Source organism: Zingiber officinale, chromosome 9B (genome assembly GCF_018446385.1).
Source record: "Zingiber officinale cultivar Zhangliang chromosome 9B, Zo_v1.1, whole genome shotgun sequence".
In the NCBI taxonomy this organism is placed as follows: domain Eukaryota; kingdom Viridiplantae; phylum Streptophyta; class Magnoliopsida; order Zingiberales; family Zingiberaceae; genus Zingiber; species Zingiber officinale.
This window is the reverse complement of record NC_056003.1, coordinates 118,675,720-118,689,657: the sequence shown is the minus strand read 5'-3', so window position 1 is coordinate 118,689,657 and position 13,938 is coordinate 118,675,720. Positions and strand designations below refer to the sequence as shown.

The 13,938-nt window shown below is 41.1% G+C and overlaps 2 protein-coding genes across 2 annotated transcripts; one reads left to right on the top strand and one right to left on the bottom strand.

Moving 5' to 3' along the window:
* Nucleotides 1–1,496: 1,496 nt before the first annotated feature.
* Nucleotides 1,497–6,130, top strand: LOC122024871 (O-fucosyltransferase 8-like). Its single transcript, XM_042583592.1, has 10 exons — nucleotides 1,497–2,206; nucleotides 2,290–2,379; nucleotides 2,477–2,573; nucleotides 2,858–2,937; nucleotides 3,020–3,108; nucleotides 3,574–3,694; nucleotides 3,781–3,924; nucleotides 4,786–5,120; nucleotides 5,195–5,435; nucleotides 5,718–6,130. The coding sequence occupies exons 1-10, from the start codon at nucleotides 1,964–1,966 to the stop codon at nucleotides 6,021–6,023; spliced, it is 1,746 nt and encodes a 581-aa protein (XP_042439526.1). The 5' UTR covers nucleotides 1,497–1,963; the 3' UTR covers nucleotides 6,024–6,130.
* A 2,679-nt stretch (nucleotides 6,131–8,809) lies between these two features.
* On the bottom strand, nucleotides 8,810–11,254 carry LOC122024095 (F-box protein MAX2-like). The gene has a single exon (XM_042582640.1). It carries the CDS (start codon nucleotides 11,250–11,252, stop codon nucleotides 8,952–8,954), a length of 2,301 nt encoding a protein of 766 aa, XP_042438574.1. The 5' UTR covers nucleotides 11,253–11,254; the 3' UTR covers nucleotides 8,810–8,951.
* Between the last annotated feature and the right edge of the window lie 2,684 nt (nucleotides 11,255–13,938).

Here is a 13,938-nt window from a genome sequence, read left to right as displayed (position 1 = left end):
AGAGCAGGCCTACTGTCAGAAGATGTCCCTTGTCCTTTTCTCCTTATTCCCTGCCGGGCGTCCGGTCGGCCAGCACGCGCCTTACGTCTGGCCGGTCATATACAGTGGTCTACTTGGGAGATTCTCGGTAAGGTGCTCTGTGGAGACTTAGCAGTATGCTACCTTATGTCTTCGGCCGAACGTACCATCCGCTCGGCCCTACGATCTTGTTCAATGAGCACCGGAACCCCAACTCCTGCCGGGGCGCCTTTTGCCATCAGTTAGACACCGGTCGGGCGGCCGAGCTTCGGCCCGCCCTTATCCGGTCGGCCTATCGATCTAACCCTTTCTCGGGCGTCCGGTCGGTCCATCCTTCTCCTATCGACCACCTGACCCTTTGACTTCCACGTGACGTTGACTCCCCAGAACGGGGTCCCCTGCTCTTACCGCCGGATCAACTATCAAATATCAATTTTGCACAATATATTGAGAGCGGTGATTTTCTTTGAAACTATGGCTGAATGAACCTAAATAAAATCAATGTAGATTCATTCGGCCAAAATCGATTGATAGACTTAGAGAACTCGGAATGAAGTGAAACTCGATCCTTTGAGTTCTTATAGTTTTTATGATTATATTCATCTCTTCAAACATCAATTTGATTTAATATGTTGAGAGTAATGATTTTTTTGAACATGAATTAATTTTTTAGATACATTAATGTTTAAAAGCTCATTACTTTTAATATATTTGATCAAATTAACGTTTGATAATATTTTTTTTAATAATGAGAACTAAACGAATACATAAAATTAATTTCATGTCATTTCGAAGTCTCTAAATCCATCAGCTGGTTTCGACTGAAATATTAATCTAATCAAATATATTGAGAGTAGTGATTTTTTAAACAAGAATTAGTTTTTCGGACACATTCGTGTTTAAAAATCACTGTTCTTAATATATTACGTCAAATTGATATTTGATATCATTTTTATAATCAAGAGAACTAGACGAACATGTAGAAACTAGTTTTATATCATTTCAAGGTCTCTAGATTTATGAGCTAATTTTGATCGAAATCGATCGATGAATATTTTTCAAATACATGTAAAGAAATCAATTTCACTGGAAAAAAAAACAGAGTCGATTAATTTTTTTTCTAATCGAATGAATTTAATTATGAGGGTAAAGCAGAAGTGGATATATAATTTAATAATTTTAAAATTATGATATATAATATAGGTATTTTAGAAATTTATTTATTGGGACTGAAGTAAGAACAGTTGCATTCGAACTAATAGTCAATTAACCGTCAAACTATGATATATAATTTGACAATTTTCATTTTCATTTTAAGTTTGAGAATTTTTTTTTTCTCAAGCCGGGAATAAATCCATGTGGATCACGGACTCAGTTGGTTCGGCTCATCTGAATCTATCTGTTTATAAACTTTTAATTCAACCTATTTAAATTGTTTTACGGTCGATCAATTCGAGGGTGGTTCCCCCGTTGGCCACAAATGTAGATGTTGGAGCCGCCCCCAACCCACCAGCCGACGAGCCGCGCACTATGCGAGCGTGCGCACGCAGCTCCTGCGCACTCCGCAGCGCACGGACACCTGCGGTCGCAACCACCTCCCAGGACGCAGAGATGCGCAAGGTGGCGGGCCGACGTCGCAGTTGGTGGCGATCTACCTACCTACCCCGGTCCCGTCGGGTGGTCCGCCCCTTTCCCTTCCTCCCCACGCCGCCTTCATTTCGATCCCCGTCGCCTTCAGTTGACCGATTGTACGCGCAACAGCGACATCGCCACCAGCACCCTGCCCGGCCCGAATCGCAAATAAACAATTCCTACTTTTTCCTCCTTTCTTCCGAGATTTGAATTCCGCCAAACCAACTACGGGTAGGTCGATCTCCGCGATGGGCGAGCCAGGGCTTAAAAGGAGTCAGATCGATGGTGGAATCGGCGAGAGCCAGGGTCTCCGATGGGGAAGGAGGCGGCGAAGAAGGGCGGCGCCGCTGGGAGGTATTACGCGGCCAAGGGAGGCGAGAACGTGGGCTGTGGGAAGAGGCATGCTCTCTTCTGCAACCATCTGAGGATGATTCTGTTTGTGTTCGGACTGATGGGCTCCTTCTTCCTGCTCGATTCCCTCATGCTCACCGTCATCCATCACTTCAATCTCCACCGCCGGGGATCTCTCCAGAGAAGGCGGTGGATCGTCCCGCAGGTTTGCCTCCCCCCTTTTTTCCTTTTCAGATCAAATCCCATTCGTGGAATCGATGAGGTCATTTGATATGTGCATTATTGAAGAATGTCAAGAGTGAAATCCCTACTGAGGAAAGGGCAGAAAAGATCATGTACGCACGGCTACTAGCTCTGGCTTCTGCGGCTATTTCCAAGGTATTTTTCAGCTTTAAATCTACAAGTTTGATCACTCTCATAACTCATTCATATATGGTTGTTGAATTTCATCTGATATGGCATTTCTTTGCAATAGAATGAGATACATGATTCAATCGAGCTATTTAAGGAACCAAATAATCAAACATCTACTTGGAGATCTTGTTCTGATCAGGGAAACCAGATTCCTCAAGGCAAGTTTCTATCTGTTATTTTGGTTGAGAGAACTTTTTGAACTTGATATTGAAATTTGATTCTGATTTTGTCTTCATTTTGAGTTTGCTGAAATATTTGAATGCTTCTTTGGAGTTATAAATGTGCTTTAGACAGAAATGAAAAAGAAAGAATCAAGAACTTTTGTTTGAATGGTTATTTTGCTTATGATCATTCTTAACTTATCTTGAGTGCATTCTTGACAAATGTTGCATGAAAGAATCTCAGCATATGTTGTTATTCATTCCTTGTATGCATTTTGCAGTTGTTGTAGGTCGAACCAGGACACGATCTGGTTATATATTGGTGAGTGCGAATGGCGGTCTGAACCAACAGCGAGTTGCAGTAAGACTTTCGATTATCCGCTTAAGTTGACAATGATCAGGGTGATTCTTTTGTTTAGTGCTAATTTACTATCCTTGGACAGGTTTGTAACGCTGTCGCGGTTGCTGCCCTCCTCAACGCCTATCTTGTTATCCCCAACTTCCTGTATAGCAGTGTCTGGAAAGATACGAGGTTCGTATTGTTTTTAATAGCTTGTCATATCCCAAGATATCATAGGCATTATTTAGACTGTTTCTTTGTTGTGCAGATGCTTATTGCTTCATTCATTTAGTGGGTTAATTGTAAATGATAAGTAAAACCTTGAGAACACTACAAGCTCAACACATTCTCTACTCGAGAAAAAGAATGTTTACCATTAGAGTTTAAAGAAGAATGCCATTTTCGTTCCAACATCAATTTAATACTTCAATTTGAGTAAGTCTAATATATTGGCTTTAGAGATGCATTCATCTACTTAAGCAAAATAAGAAATGGTTAGTAATGAGTTGTGCGACATTTAATAATTAGAGGAAGTTTAAGAAGTTTTCTGAACTGGGGAAGTTGAGTTATTAATTATGTTCATACAGATGCGAGCAAAATAGATCTGATTATATTTCTGGTTAATCACTATAAAAGAGTTCGTAATATCTTTTGCAGCCAGTTTGGCGATATATATCAAGAGGATTTCTTTATGAACTATTTGAAGAATGATGTGGATATTGTGAAAGAATTGCCTTCCCACCTTCAATCACTTGATATCGAAGCTATTGGAAGCTTAGTACGTACGCTTTCTTAACTGTTTCATACAATTTACTTTACCTGTTTATCCTTCATTCTGAACCTTGTTTTTGTTTTTTTGGCCAGATCACTGACAATGATATCAGGAAAGAGTCTACACCTGAATATTTTCTGCGAGTTGTATTTCCTCTCCTCCTAAAAAATGGGGTCGTCCATTTTTATGGATTTGGAAATAGACTAGCCTTTGATCCTCTACCTTTGGATCTTCAGGTATATCATTTTTTTTTATCTATGATTCATCATGCATTTGATTTTCAACTTTTTTGAAAATTTCATAAAAACATCTTAATGACTTTGTTTCTCTGGGGTGACAACCTCTTGTGTCTGTTTTTCAAGCTCATTAGGATCCTCTTGCTACTATCTAACAATTGGTTTATAGAAGTTGGTGGTATTACTTGGAAGTATAACTTTATTTTGTTTGCCTCCGCCATTATACGAGTATCTTCGCTTTTTTATTAATTTGGAACTTATTTTGAAAGTGATATTTGACCTAAATATTTTTGGGATATGAATAGCAAATACTTGAAGGGGAGTCTTACAACAACAATAAAAAAGGTCACGGATTTGAGTCGTAAGAATAACCTATTATAAAATGCAAGATAAAATTGTGAACAATAGACTTAATGTAATGTGGTCCGACCTTTTTCTGAGATTCTTTTATGACTGGAATTTCGTACATTGAACTGCTCTTTAACAAGTACTTGTGTAGATCCGATTTCAATTGGAAATTGATGAGTGGTTCCGTCTTGCTTTTACTGTGACATCAGTAGTTACTCTACTTGCTGCTTATCAGAAAATATATTTATATAAAATTTGCAAATTTATAGATGTAGGAATATTTTGGTCTAGAGGAAAGTATTCTTTCACTTAATTTGAGCAAATCAAATGAAGGAATGAAAAGGTAACATTCAATAGAATGAACAAAACTAAGGAATATATACCTTTCTCATTCCTATTCTACTTCATTTCCAAGAATTATTATTTTGTTCTTTCTCAATTCTATTCTGCAAAGAAAATGTACTCTAAATTAAATCTATGAATGCATATTTTGACTTACTTTCCTTTGATCAGAAATTAAGGTGCAAATGCAATTTCCATGCATTAAAGTATGCCCCCAGAATTCAGGAGATTGGTTCTTTATTGGTCAGGAGAATCCGTAAATATAATTCAAGCCTGAATATGTTGGATGAACACTTATTTGGGAAGCATATGCCTCATGCTCCAGTAAGGAGAAATGATACTTCTACAAGCCCTGTCAAATATCTTGCAATGCATATGAGATTTGAAATGGATATGGTGGCGTATTCTCTTTGTGACTTCGATGGTGGCGAAAAAGAGAGGAGAGAATTGCAAGCATATCGGGAAGTTCACTTCCCCACTCTTACGATACAAATTAAGAACAATAAGTAAGTTGTATGTGTGCTCTGTTTACCTCACTAATGTCAAGTTCTAATCCTGTGTTTGGGATGTTGGTGTGCAGCTCCCTTTCTCCAGAAGAGTCAAGAAGCTTGGGGAAATGCCCATTGACGCCCGAAGAAGCGGCGATTATGCTCACTGCACTTGGTTATAATAGTAGGACTTATATTTATCTAGCTGGTTCTCGTATTTACGGAGGTCGGTCTAGAATGCTTTCGTTTACAAGGCTATATCCAAATGTGATCACAAAAGAAGATGTTCTCACTCCCAGTGAACTTGCTCCTTTCAAGAATTTTTCTTCACAGGTAAGTACTCACTTCTGTCAAGTATATTTGTTTGGCCAATTCTGACACCATCTAGTTCTAAATCGAATGGGTTGATTGTTCCAATTACTCGCACTAGCAATTTTCAAAGGACAGCATGCTCTTAGACAGTGTTAAGTTTGATCATTTTTTGTAAAATCTCAAAATCTTAAGTTCTGCTAGAATGAGTACACAATTTCTTTAAACTGATCTAAAGAAGATAGTATGATTCAACATAGCATTATTGTTTCAGTTCAAAAGCTAAACGCTAGTGTGTTAATGCAGCTAGCAGCTTTGGACTTCATAGCATGCGCGGCTGCTGATGTATTTGCCATGACTGATTCTGGAAGCCAGCTTTCATCTCTAGTGAACGGTTATCGAATATACCATGGCCGAGACCATGCTCCGACAATACGACCGAACAAGAAGAGGTTTGCTCGGATTTTGTCAGAGAATAGGACAATACAGTGGCATGACTTCGGAGAAAGAGTGAGGAAGATGGTTCAAGAGAACCAAAGGATCATCGCCCGACGCAAAGGTAGGAGCATCTACAGGTTACCAAGGACCCCCGGGTGTATGTGCAAATACTAAAAAGAACTTGAGATTTCTATGTTTTTTGATTCCATGCTGACACCTCATTTGTAACTTCTATTTCCATACCATCAATAAAGGACTAACAAATTTTTTTTTTCTCTCTAGACCATTGATTTCTCATCCTTTGAAATCTGCAACAATTCTGTGTTGTCTTTAGATGTATTTTACCTTTGTTTTGCCTTGGCACAAAGGAAGATTGGTGTTCTATGAATTCTGTTGAAGTTATGGTTACATGTAGCTAATGTAACTTAGTTATTCAGTATGCTGAGCGAAATTGTATTTCAAGCTTTGTAGTCAAGCTACAACTGAGAGCACACCTAAAACTTCTAGCACATCCGAGACAAGCAAGTTCTTCATTTATGCTTTTGATGAAGGATAGCTTTTATGTCATCTCATCTTTACATTGTTATTAGATTGTTATGTCTTTAATTGTATTTCCATGATCAAATAATGATGGCATTTATAATGCGTTCTTACAACAACCAATCCAATCTAGCTGTCAGTCACGGGTTGACTTGCTATTCTAGCAGGATGGAAAATCCACAACCCAATCCAATTTAACGTCGATTGCGTGTTAAATGGATCAGCTTATCATAAAATATAATATATATTAAACAATTCCTATAATTCATTTAATTTGATCATTTCATAAATAAAATTTTTAATTCTTGATTTCATACATATTAGCCAATGTAATTGACACAAAAATTTTTATAATTTTTACTAAAAAAAAGGCTTAAATACTTTTAACCTCCCTGTATTTTTAATTATGTAACGTTGTACCCCCTATGTTTAAAAAATAACATTTACCCCCCTTAATCAAAGCCAAACATTAAAAAATTTATAAAAAGACAATTATACCCTTATCTTTTTATAATATATATTTTTAATAATTTTGAAAAGAAGTTAGCTTTGACTAGCAATTAAGTAGCCGGGACTAATGAAAATCCTCGAGTATGTTTCTTATTCACATTTACTTAGCAATTTGGTTATCTAGTTTTTTGGATCTATGAGCATCATATTATATCTGTTCACAGTTTATACACTTTAATCTTTGTAGCTTCAAGCACATATATCTGTACGTGGTGAATACTTCTTGTCTACTCAACAGTCATCAAGTGGAATGCATTTTGTCAGGGATGCTGGTCCAGAAAGTGGAGAAAATATGTGATCTATTGTTTCTTTGAGTTATTTTACATGTAAGTTTCATAATTTTGAACAGTAGTATGTGTGCTTATGGATTATACTTTTGTGAAGGTTGTACCTTCTAGATGTTAGATTCAATACATTAACTTTTGGTTTGTCTTTTCGTATCAAGGTAAATACTTGTAGCAGTTTGCCTTCTTTTGTGAGGTACAATTAACATAATATGGGTAAAATAGTACTAAAGTTCCTAATATGAACTTTTTCTATTTAGATGCATTTGTTTCAGTTTTCGTTCTTTTACAAATTTTCTTACATCGGGTCAATTTAATGTGTTAATTTTCTTTTTTACCTCGTCAAAGCTCTTTTATAAATTTTCTCACATTCGGTCAATTTAATGTGTTAATTTTTTTTACCAAGGACATAATCGTCAATTTAATATATTTTTTCTCTTAAAATTATCATATCACAAAAGAGAAGGGCACAATTGTCTATTAATTTTTTTTTAACATTTGACTTTTAAAAAAGGGTCTTAAATGTTAGTTTTTTAAATAAGGGGGGTTAAATGCTACTTGAGAGAGAATAAAGGGGGGTTTAAGGTATTTAAGCCTAAAAAAAATACATATATCACCGTAGCCCTTCTCAACCTGGGTAAATTTCACCCTGCCTGTACAGGCACTGTCCCAACCTCTCACAATGAGATGGTGGGACCCACTACTTAAGTGTAGGTCCCACCATCCCAATGTGAGAGGTTGAGGCAGTGCCTGTACAGACAGGATCAAATTAACCCTCAACCTGACCGACCTGCCTACAACCAATGCTGATTGGCCCATTTAGATCCACTTTTAAATGAGTTGATAAAATTTCAACTCAACTCATTTAAATTATTTCAAGGGGTGGACCAATTTGACAAACCTAACCTAAATTGACGATTCTAACAACCAAACATTATCCATTAAGTGAGATCGATTATATAAATCCTTCTTGGTCATTAGACTTGCTAACCAAATCTTCTTTGACCTTAATGGATTTGAGAATTTATCATATTTATCAATCAAATAATGATGGAATATCGCATTATTGACATTCATAATAATAATATGTTCTTATAGTATATGAAAATTGCCCGTATTTAGCAAACAAATCAAACACATTTTGCATGTGTTACATAAAGGAGCAATCCAACGTACAAAGATCCAGTCAACACATTGTATTGGAAAAGGCTTGAACTATATTAGGTTTATTGTCTTATTTTACGTTTTGCAAAAGATTATTTCCGCGATTCAAACCAAAAGATTATTTCCACGATTCAAACATGTGACCTCGATGCACTCTCCAATATGTAAAAGTTAAACATCATGAAAAAGTTTTGCATGTTAATTAAAATGCCCTATTTCTAATTGAACAATTTTTTTTTTATAGGAATCCAAATGCTATGATTCTTAATTGGAATGAAAGAAAGTAAAATGTGTGTCGGAAATCCCTTTTCACTAGCTTAACCTAAATGTCCCCTTGTGCAAATCCTTGGGCCTCCATGGCTTACATCAATCTTGATGCGATTGTTGTCGATGAAGTTTTGTTTTTGGAATTTAGTAAAAGTTTGGTTAAATATGATACAACATGTTGAAAGCATCATGGCATATGCAAAACCAAACATAGTCGATTCTGGGCATTCAAAAAGGGGGAAGAACTAAGCAACAGGGCAGAAAAACAACAAGCATCGAACAGGGCGTGTGTACCTTGTATAGTCTCGCAAGATGGAATTCTTCGATGATTCTGCGATCAATCCGGAATTCTCCTGTCGTTCAAGGCGGACTCAAAGCGGCTGCAGGAGTCTACTCTCATCTCGGTGCTCATGTCGTTCTCCGGCGCCGGGTAGTAGTCTTCCCGGAGCTGGACGTCCCGCAGAACCGGAATATCGAGGAAGAATCTCATGAAGTGTTCGTGGGCGGTGCCATGGATGAACAGTTTCCTCAGGCTGCTGCACATTTGGAGCAGACCTACGGCTGGGAGCGACAGGCTCCTCTGGTTCACCTCCCTGTCCTGCGGCGGCCAGTAGTCGAGTTCGTAAAGGCCGATAAGCCCGCCGATTCCGTGGAGGTAAAACCTCTCCCACAAGCTCAGGTCCATGTGCCCGGCGGGCGCCGTCAGCGCGTATCCAATGGCCTCGCCGCAGTCCAGCTTCATCTTCCGCAGGGTAGGGTAGCGAGAGAGGAAGCTCAATCCGAACACAATTGGTCTCGGCTTGGGGCACAACCTGCAGTCGCCCTCCACTTTGATGCAGATGTCCTCCAGCTGCGGGCAGCACTCGAGGCCGGCGTCGCCCAACGGGGTTAGTACTTCTCCGGCGGGAATCCAAAGAGACAGCCGCCGGAGCCTCTCCCACGTCCGAAACCAGAAACTGGCGCTCTCGAAGCTCTCGACATCATTAGCTTGTGCGTACCTGCATCTCTTGCTTCTCGAGTGGTCAGGAGCCTCCATGTCGTCCTCCTCCGGATCCGACTCTTCTTCCTCGACAGGCAGCTGATCCAGCTCAGAAGATGCCCAGATGCAGTCGATGTGAAGGCGCTCGATGCGGTCGCGGATGGGTTCCAGCGCACGCAGAGCGCTCGTGGCGTTGAGGAGCTGGCAGCCGGAGATGGCGACGTCCACCAGCGTGGAGCGCAGCTTGCTGGCCAGCTTTTTTATCCCAGCCGCGGTCACCTTGTGACATTTGTGGATCTCCAATCTGGAGAGTCTCTGGCATCCGCGGGCGATGGTGGCGAGGCTGGAGTCGGTCAGATCGGGTGAGCTCTTGATGGAGAGAGACTCCAAGTGGCCGTTGACGGAGACGCCGTCGAGGTGCTGCCACAAGCCATGGCAAACGCCGTGGAAATGGCCGAGCTTGAGAGATTTGACCTTGGAGCACTTGTTCCCCAGGGCCTCCAATGCCGGGCCGGTGTCTCTAACATTGTGGCAGAGATCTAGGGCGAGATCCTCCAAGTGCGGAAGCCGGGTAAAGAGCCCCTCGAGGCCGGACCCTGTGATGGCGGCATCTTCGTTGGCATCGGAATCGATTCGAGCGGGGGAGAGAGTGGCCGGATCGACGAGATGGAGGAGGGAGAGGCAAGGGCAGGCGGAAGCGAGAGCGAGGAGGTCGTCGTCGCCGACGAACTCGATGCACCGGGGATTAAACACGCAGGGAAGGAGGAGGTGAGTGAGGTTGCGACAGGCTGCTGTGATGACGGCCAGCTCGGAGGAGCGGTAGCCCTCGTTGGAGGCGGGGCAGAGCAGATCCAGGCGGGTGAGGGAGGCGGCAGTGAGGGGGTACTGGTGGAGTGCGGGGGGAACGTCCTCGGTCCAGCAGTAGAACTGGGAGAGGTCGAGGGCGGAGAGGGCTGGGCAGGCCTCGAGGAGAGGCGCGAGGTCGGCACCATGGGGCAGGTTGGGGGGCCGCTGGTGCCAGCGGACGAGGCGGGCTGACCGAAGCTTAGGCCAGAGAGGCGCGAGGGCGGCGATCACGGAGGGATCGCGCGCGTAGACGGAAAGGGAGGAGACGGAAGGGAAGGCCTGGGCGAGGCGCGCGGCGACGAGGGCAGCATGGTCGTCGGGGAAATCGTGGTGGTGCTGCTGCTGCTGGTGGGAGGAGAGGAAAGGGTGGTGGCCCCAGGGCGAGAGGAAGGAGAGATCGAGGTGCGCGACGGAGGGGAAGCAGGTGGGGAGGAGGAAGGGCAAGCGGACGTGGCCGCGGAGGGCGAGGGCGGTGCGGGTGGAGCGCTCGAGGCCGCGCCACCGGCGGCAGGCGAGCGCCATGGCGTTGCGAGTGCGCACGTCCTCCACCAGGGAGAAGACTTGAGCAAGGATCGGCTCCGGCAGGTCATGGACGTGAGTGGCGGACGCCGCCGCCCCCGCCGCCATCGACTGGGCGCCGCAGCGACTGCGAATCGAGCGGTAGGAGGAAGGAGGAAGGATCGATCGAAGAAGGTGAAATCGAGTGTTTATTTTAAAGGAATTTGGATTACGACGGAAAGGAAAGGGGAGGTCGAATTGAAGAGGAAGGATGGAGGCGAGGAGGACATGTGATGGCGATCGGATTTCTCTCATCTTCCGCCATGGCTTTGTGGATAATTACGACTCTGCCCGCCCATCACGTTTATAAATAAAATCCTTCCCTTCCTTTATTCTAATTTATTATACATATGGCGGTGGCATAAATCCGGCCGGACTATTTGACCCGCAACTACCCGGCTCAATTGGGTCACAATTAGGGCATATATTTAAAATATAAAAAATAAATTAAAATAAGACAAGAAGAATTGAAATGACAAAGGTAAGTAGTGAGGAAGAACTCGGTAGTTTGCTTGGATAGTAGAGAGAATCTAGATCAAGGATTTGTTTGATCTAGATGAGCTCTGGTTGAAGGGAGAGTTCCGTAGCTTTTAATCATGAGAAGGTCTAGTGTCATCTTATAATAACCATTGTAGAAACTTATTCTATTACATCATTTAAAGAGTGGATAGTGGAGTTAGGGTGATTCACTATGCATATATATTGTAAGGCTATGACTGAAAATAAAGTTCAGTTAGAATTGTGATTTACTATTGATCCTTCGTGAGATGATGAATGAACTATCGATGAATTGATGTTGATGAAGTTGTCAATCTTTCAGGGATAACGAGGACTTGTGGAGAAATCCACTAGTGTCTGGAAAGAAGAAATACGGAAGGAGATGGTTAAAATGATGGTCGGAGTGTCTCGACGTAGCCACTCGGACGCTCAAGTAAGTTTACAACATAAGAGAATGGAAAAGAATAGTAAGCATATGCAAGAGCAGACGATCTTTTATGGAGCTGTAAATGTGCTATCACGTTCTCCACGTGGTTTGAGATCCGTGCTTATGTTACCCATGTTTCTGAAATAAATGACTACGTTACTCGTCTCTTCAGGGCTAAATGATTGCGTTTTTCACGTTCTTCCAAAAAAATGACTACATTGTCTGCAATGGCGAAGCCAGGTTCACAAGCACCCAGGCTGTAACCGAGGTGACCAATGCAGTAAAAGGAAAAAAAACTTGGATTTACTGTGGAGAAAGGAAAAGAAAATGAGAAATAGTGGAAGTTAGCTCGGATCGTCGAGCGCTCGTAGCCCATAGCCCGAGTAGATCACCCGGACTGGCTCCGCCAATGGTTGTCCGTATTTTCAATGAGCAATGGCTCAACGCCTTACCTGTCAGAAGTCGAGTATATTAATTCGGATAAGAGAAACCTAGAGTCAGGAACGGTATGTAGTCGAAGAGCACATAGAGTCGATGACCATATGGAATCGGGGATGGTATGGAGTTGGGGATCACATGAAGTCGGAGACCACATGGAGTCAAGGGCAATATGGAGCCAAAAAGCAACTTTATGTTGACTTCTCCTTAACTACGTGGTATCCTCTAGTTACCTCCTGTATCAATTATCTTTCATTTTTGTCACAATTCAAGTGTTCAAATTTCGTCCAACTAATCTTGGAGGTAGATAATGTTCTTTTAACTCACTTATCAAGGTAATCCGAAACACAATTTATAGACATTCAGAAATAGTAAACTTTCAAAACGTACATCTCATTTGAGATTTAAACTTTGATCCTCTTATTGCTATTGAATGTTTTACCATTAAAGTCTATCTATAGATTATGTGAAAGGTGGTAAATTAAGGAATTAGTTTATAGCCAACTATCAAGTAATTAAAGGGTGTGAAATTTTTTTTTTATTTGAGGGCATGCCTTTGAATGTTTTACCATTGTACCATATCTAAGGGGCTCAAATTAATATCGTAATTGGCCATACACTGAACTTTATATTTAACAAATCTGAGTTGTGGTATTTTCTTTCCTACAAGAAATGTGTATTATTTATTCATGGATCATCGTCGTTCCTAACACAACTTTGAATTGGACACGAAAATGGAAAGCTAATTCAAGCAACTATGGCCAAGTTGAAAAGGCAAAACCCATCAACTAATAAAAACACTTGGGGCATGTTAGTTGAAGGTTATGGTTGATAATCTTGATTATCTAATTAAGGTTATATTATTTAATCCTATTTTATTCAAGTAATAAGTGATTATCAAGTAATAGAGCATGTATGTTACATCATCAAATGGAGGGGAGGATATAATTAGAAACGTGATTACGTTGAAAGTAAGAGGTTTTACGTAATTTCAAGATTAACCAATTTTTTTTAAAAAAATTATAATTACTTGATAATCACATAATCAAAATTATACATAATATCTTGAACGCGCTCTTGAAATCTCAACGGTTCTCTTTTACAGCTACCTCAAAATCCCTTGTTCTTGGCTTGGGCTCGAAAATGGTCAATGTCACATTTAAGAAAATAGTTTTGAGGACTCGAATTAGAATTCCTTAGTTTTGGGCCATCTAAGAAATTCATATTTTGTCGATAAAGCCTATAGTAGGTAAGAAAAGGATCCACAAGGTTCTCAATAACATAGTGCCCAAAGATGACACAATTCGACAAAGAGCCGATATTTATTCGCAACTCTTTTGAGGGGGCCCTACATGTCACCTTCCTAAGTAAGATTCTCTAATTTCAAAGACTTAAGAGGGATCCCACAAGATACTGATTGAGTCACGGTCGCAACGTTGGGTCTATCCTCCACAAACTTCTAAGCCTGTAGCACTACAATTAGGATCGTGAATCAACAACTTAAAAACAAAGCGAGACGTGCATGAAATAAACCGTAAGAGAGGAGGTGAAGTGCCAAATATACCATGTTAAGCTAAG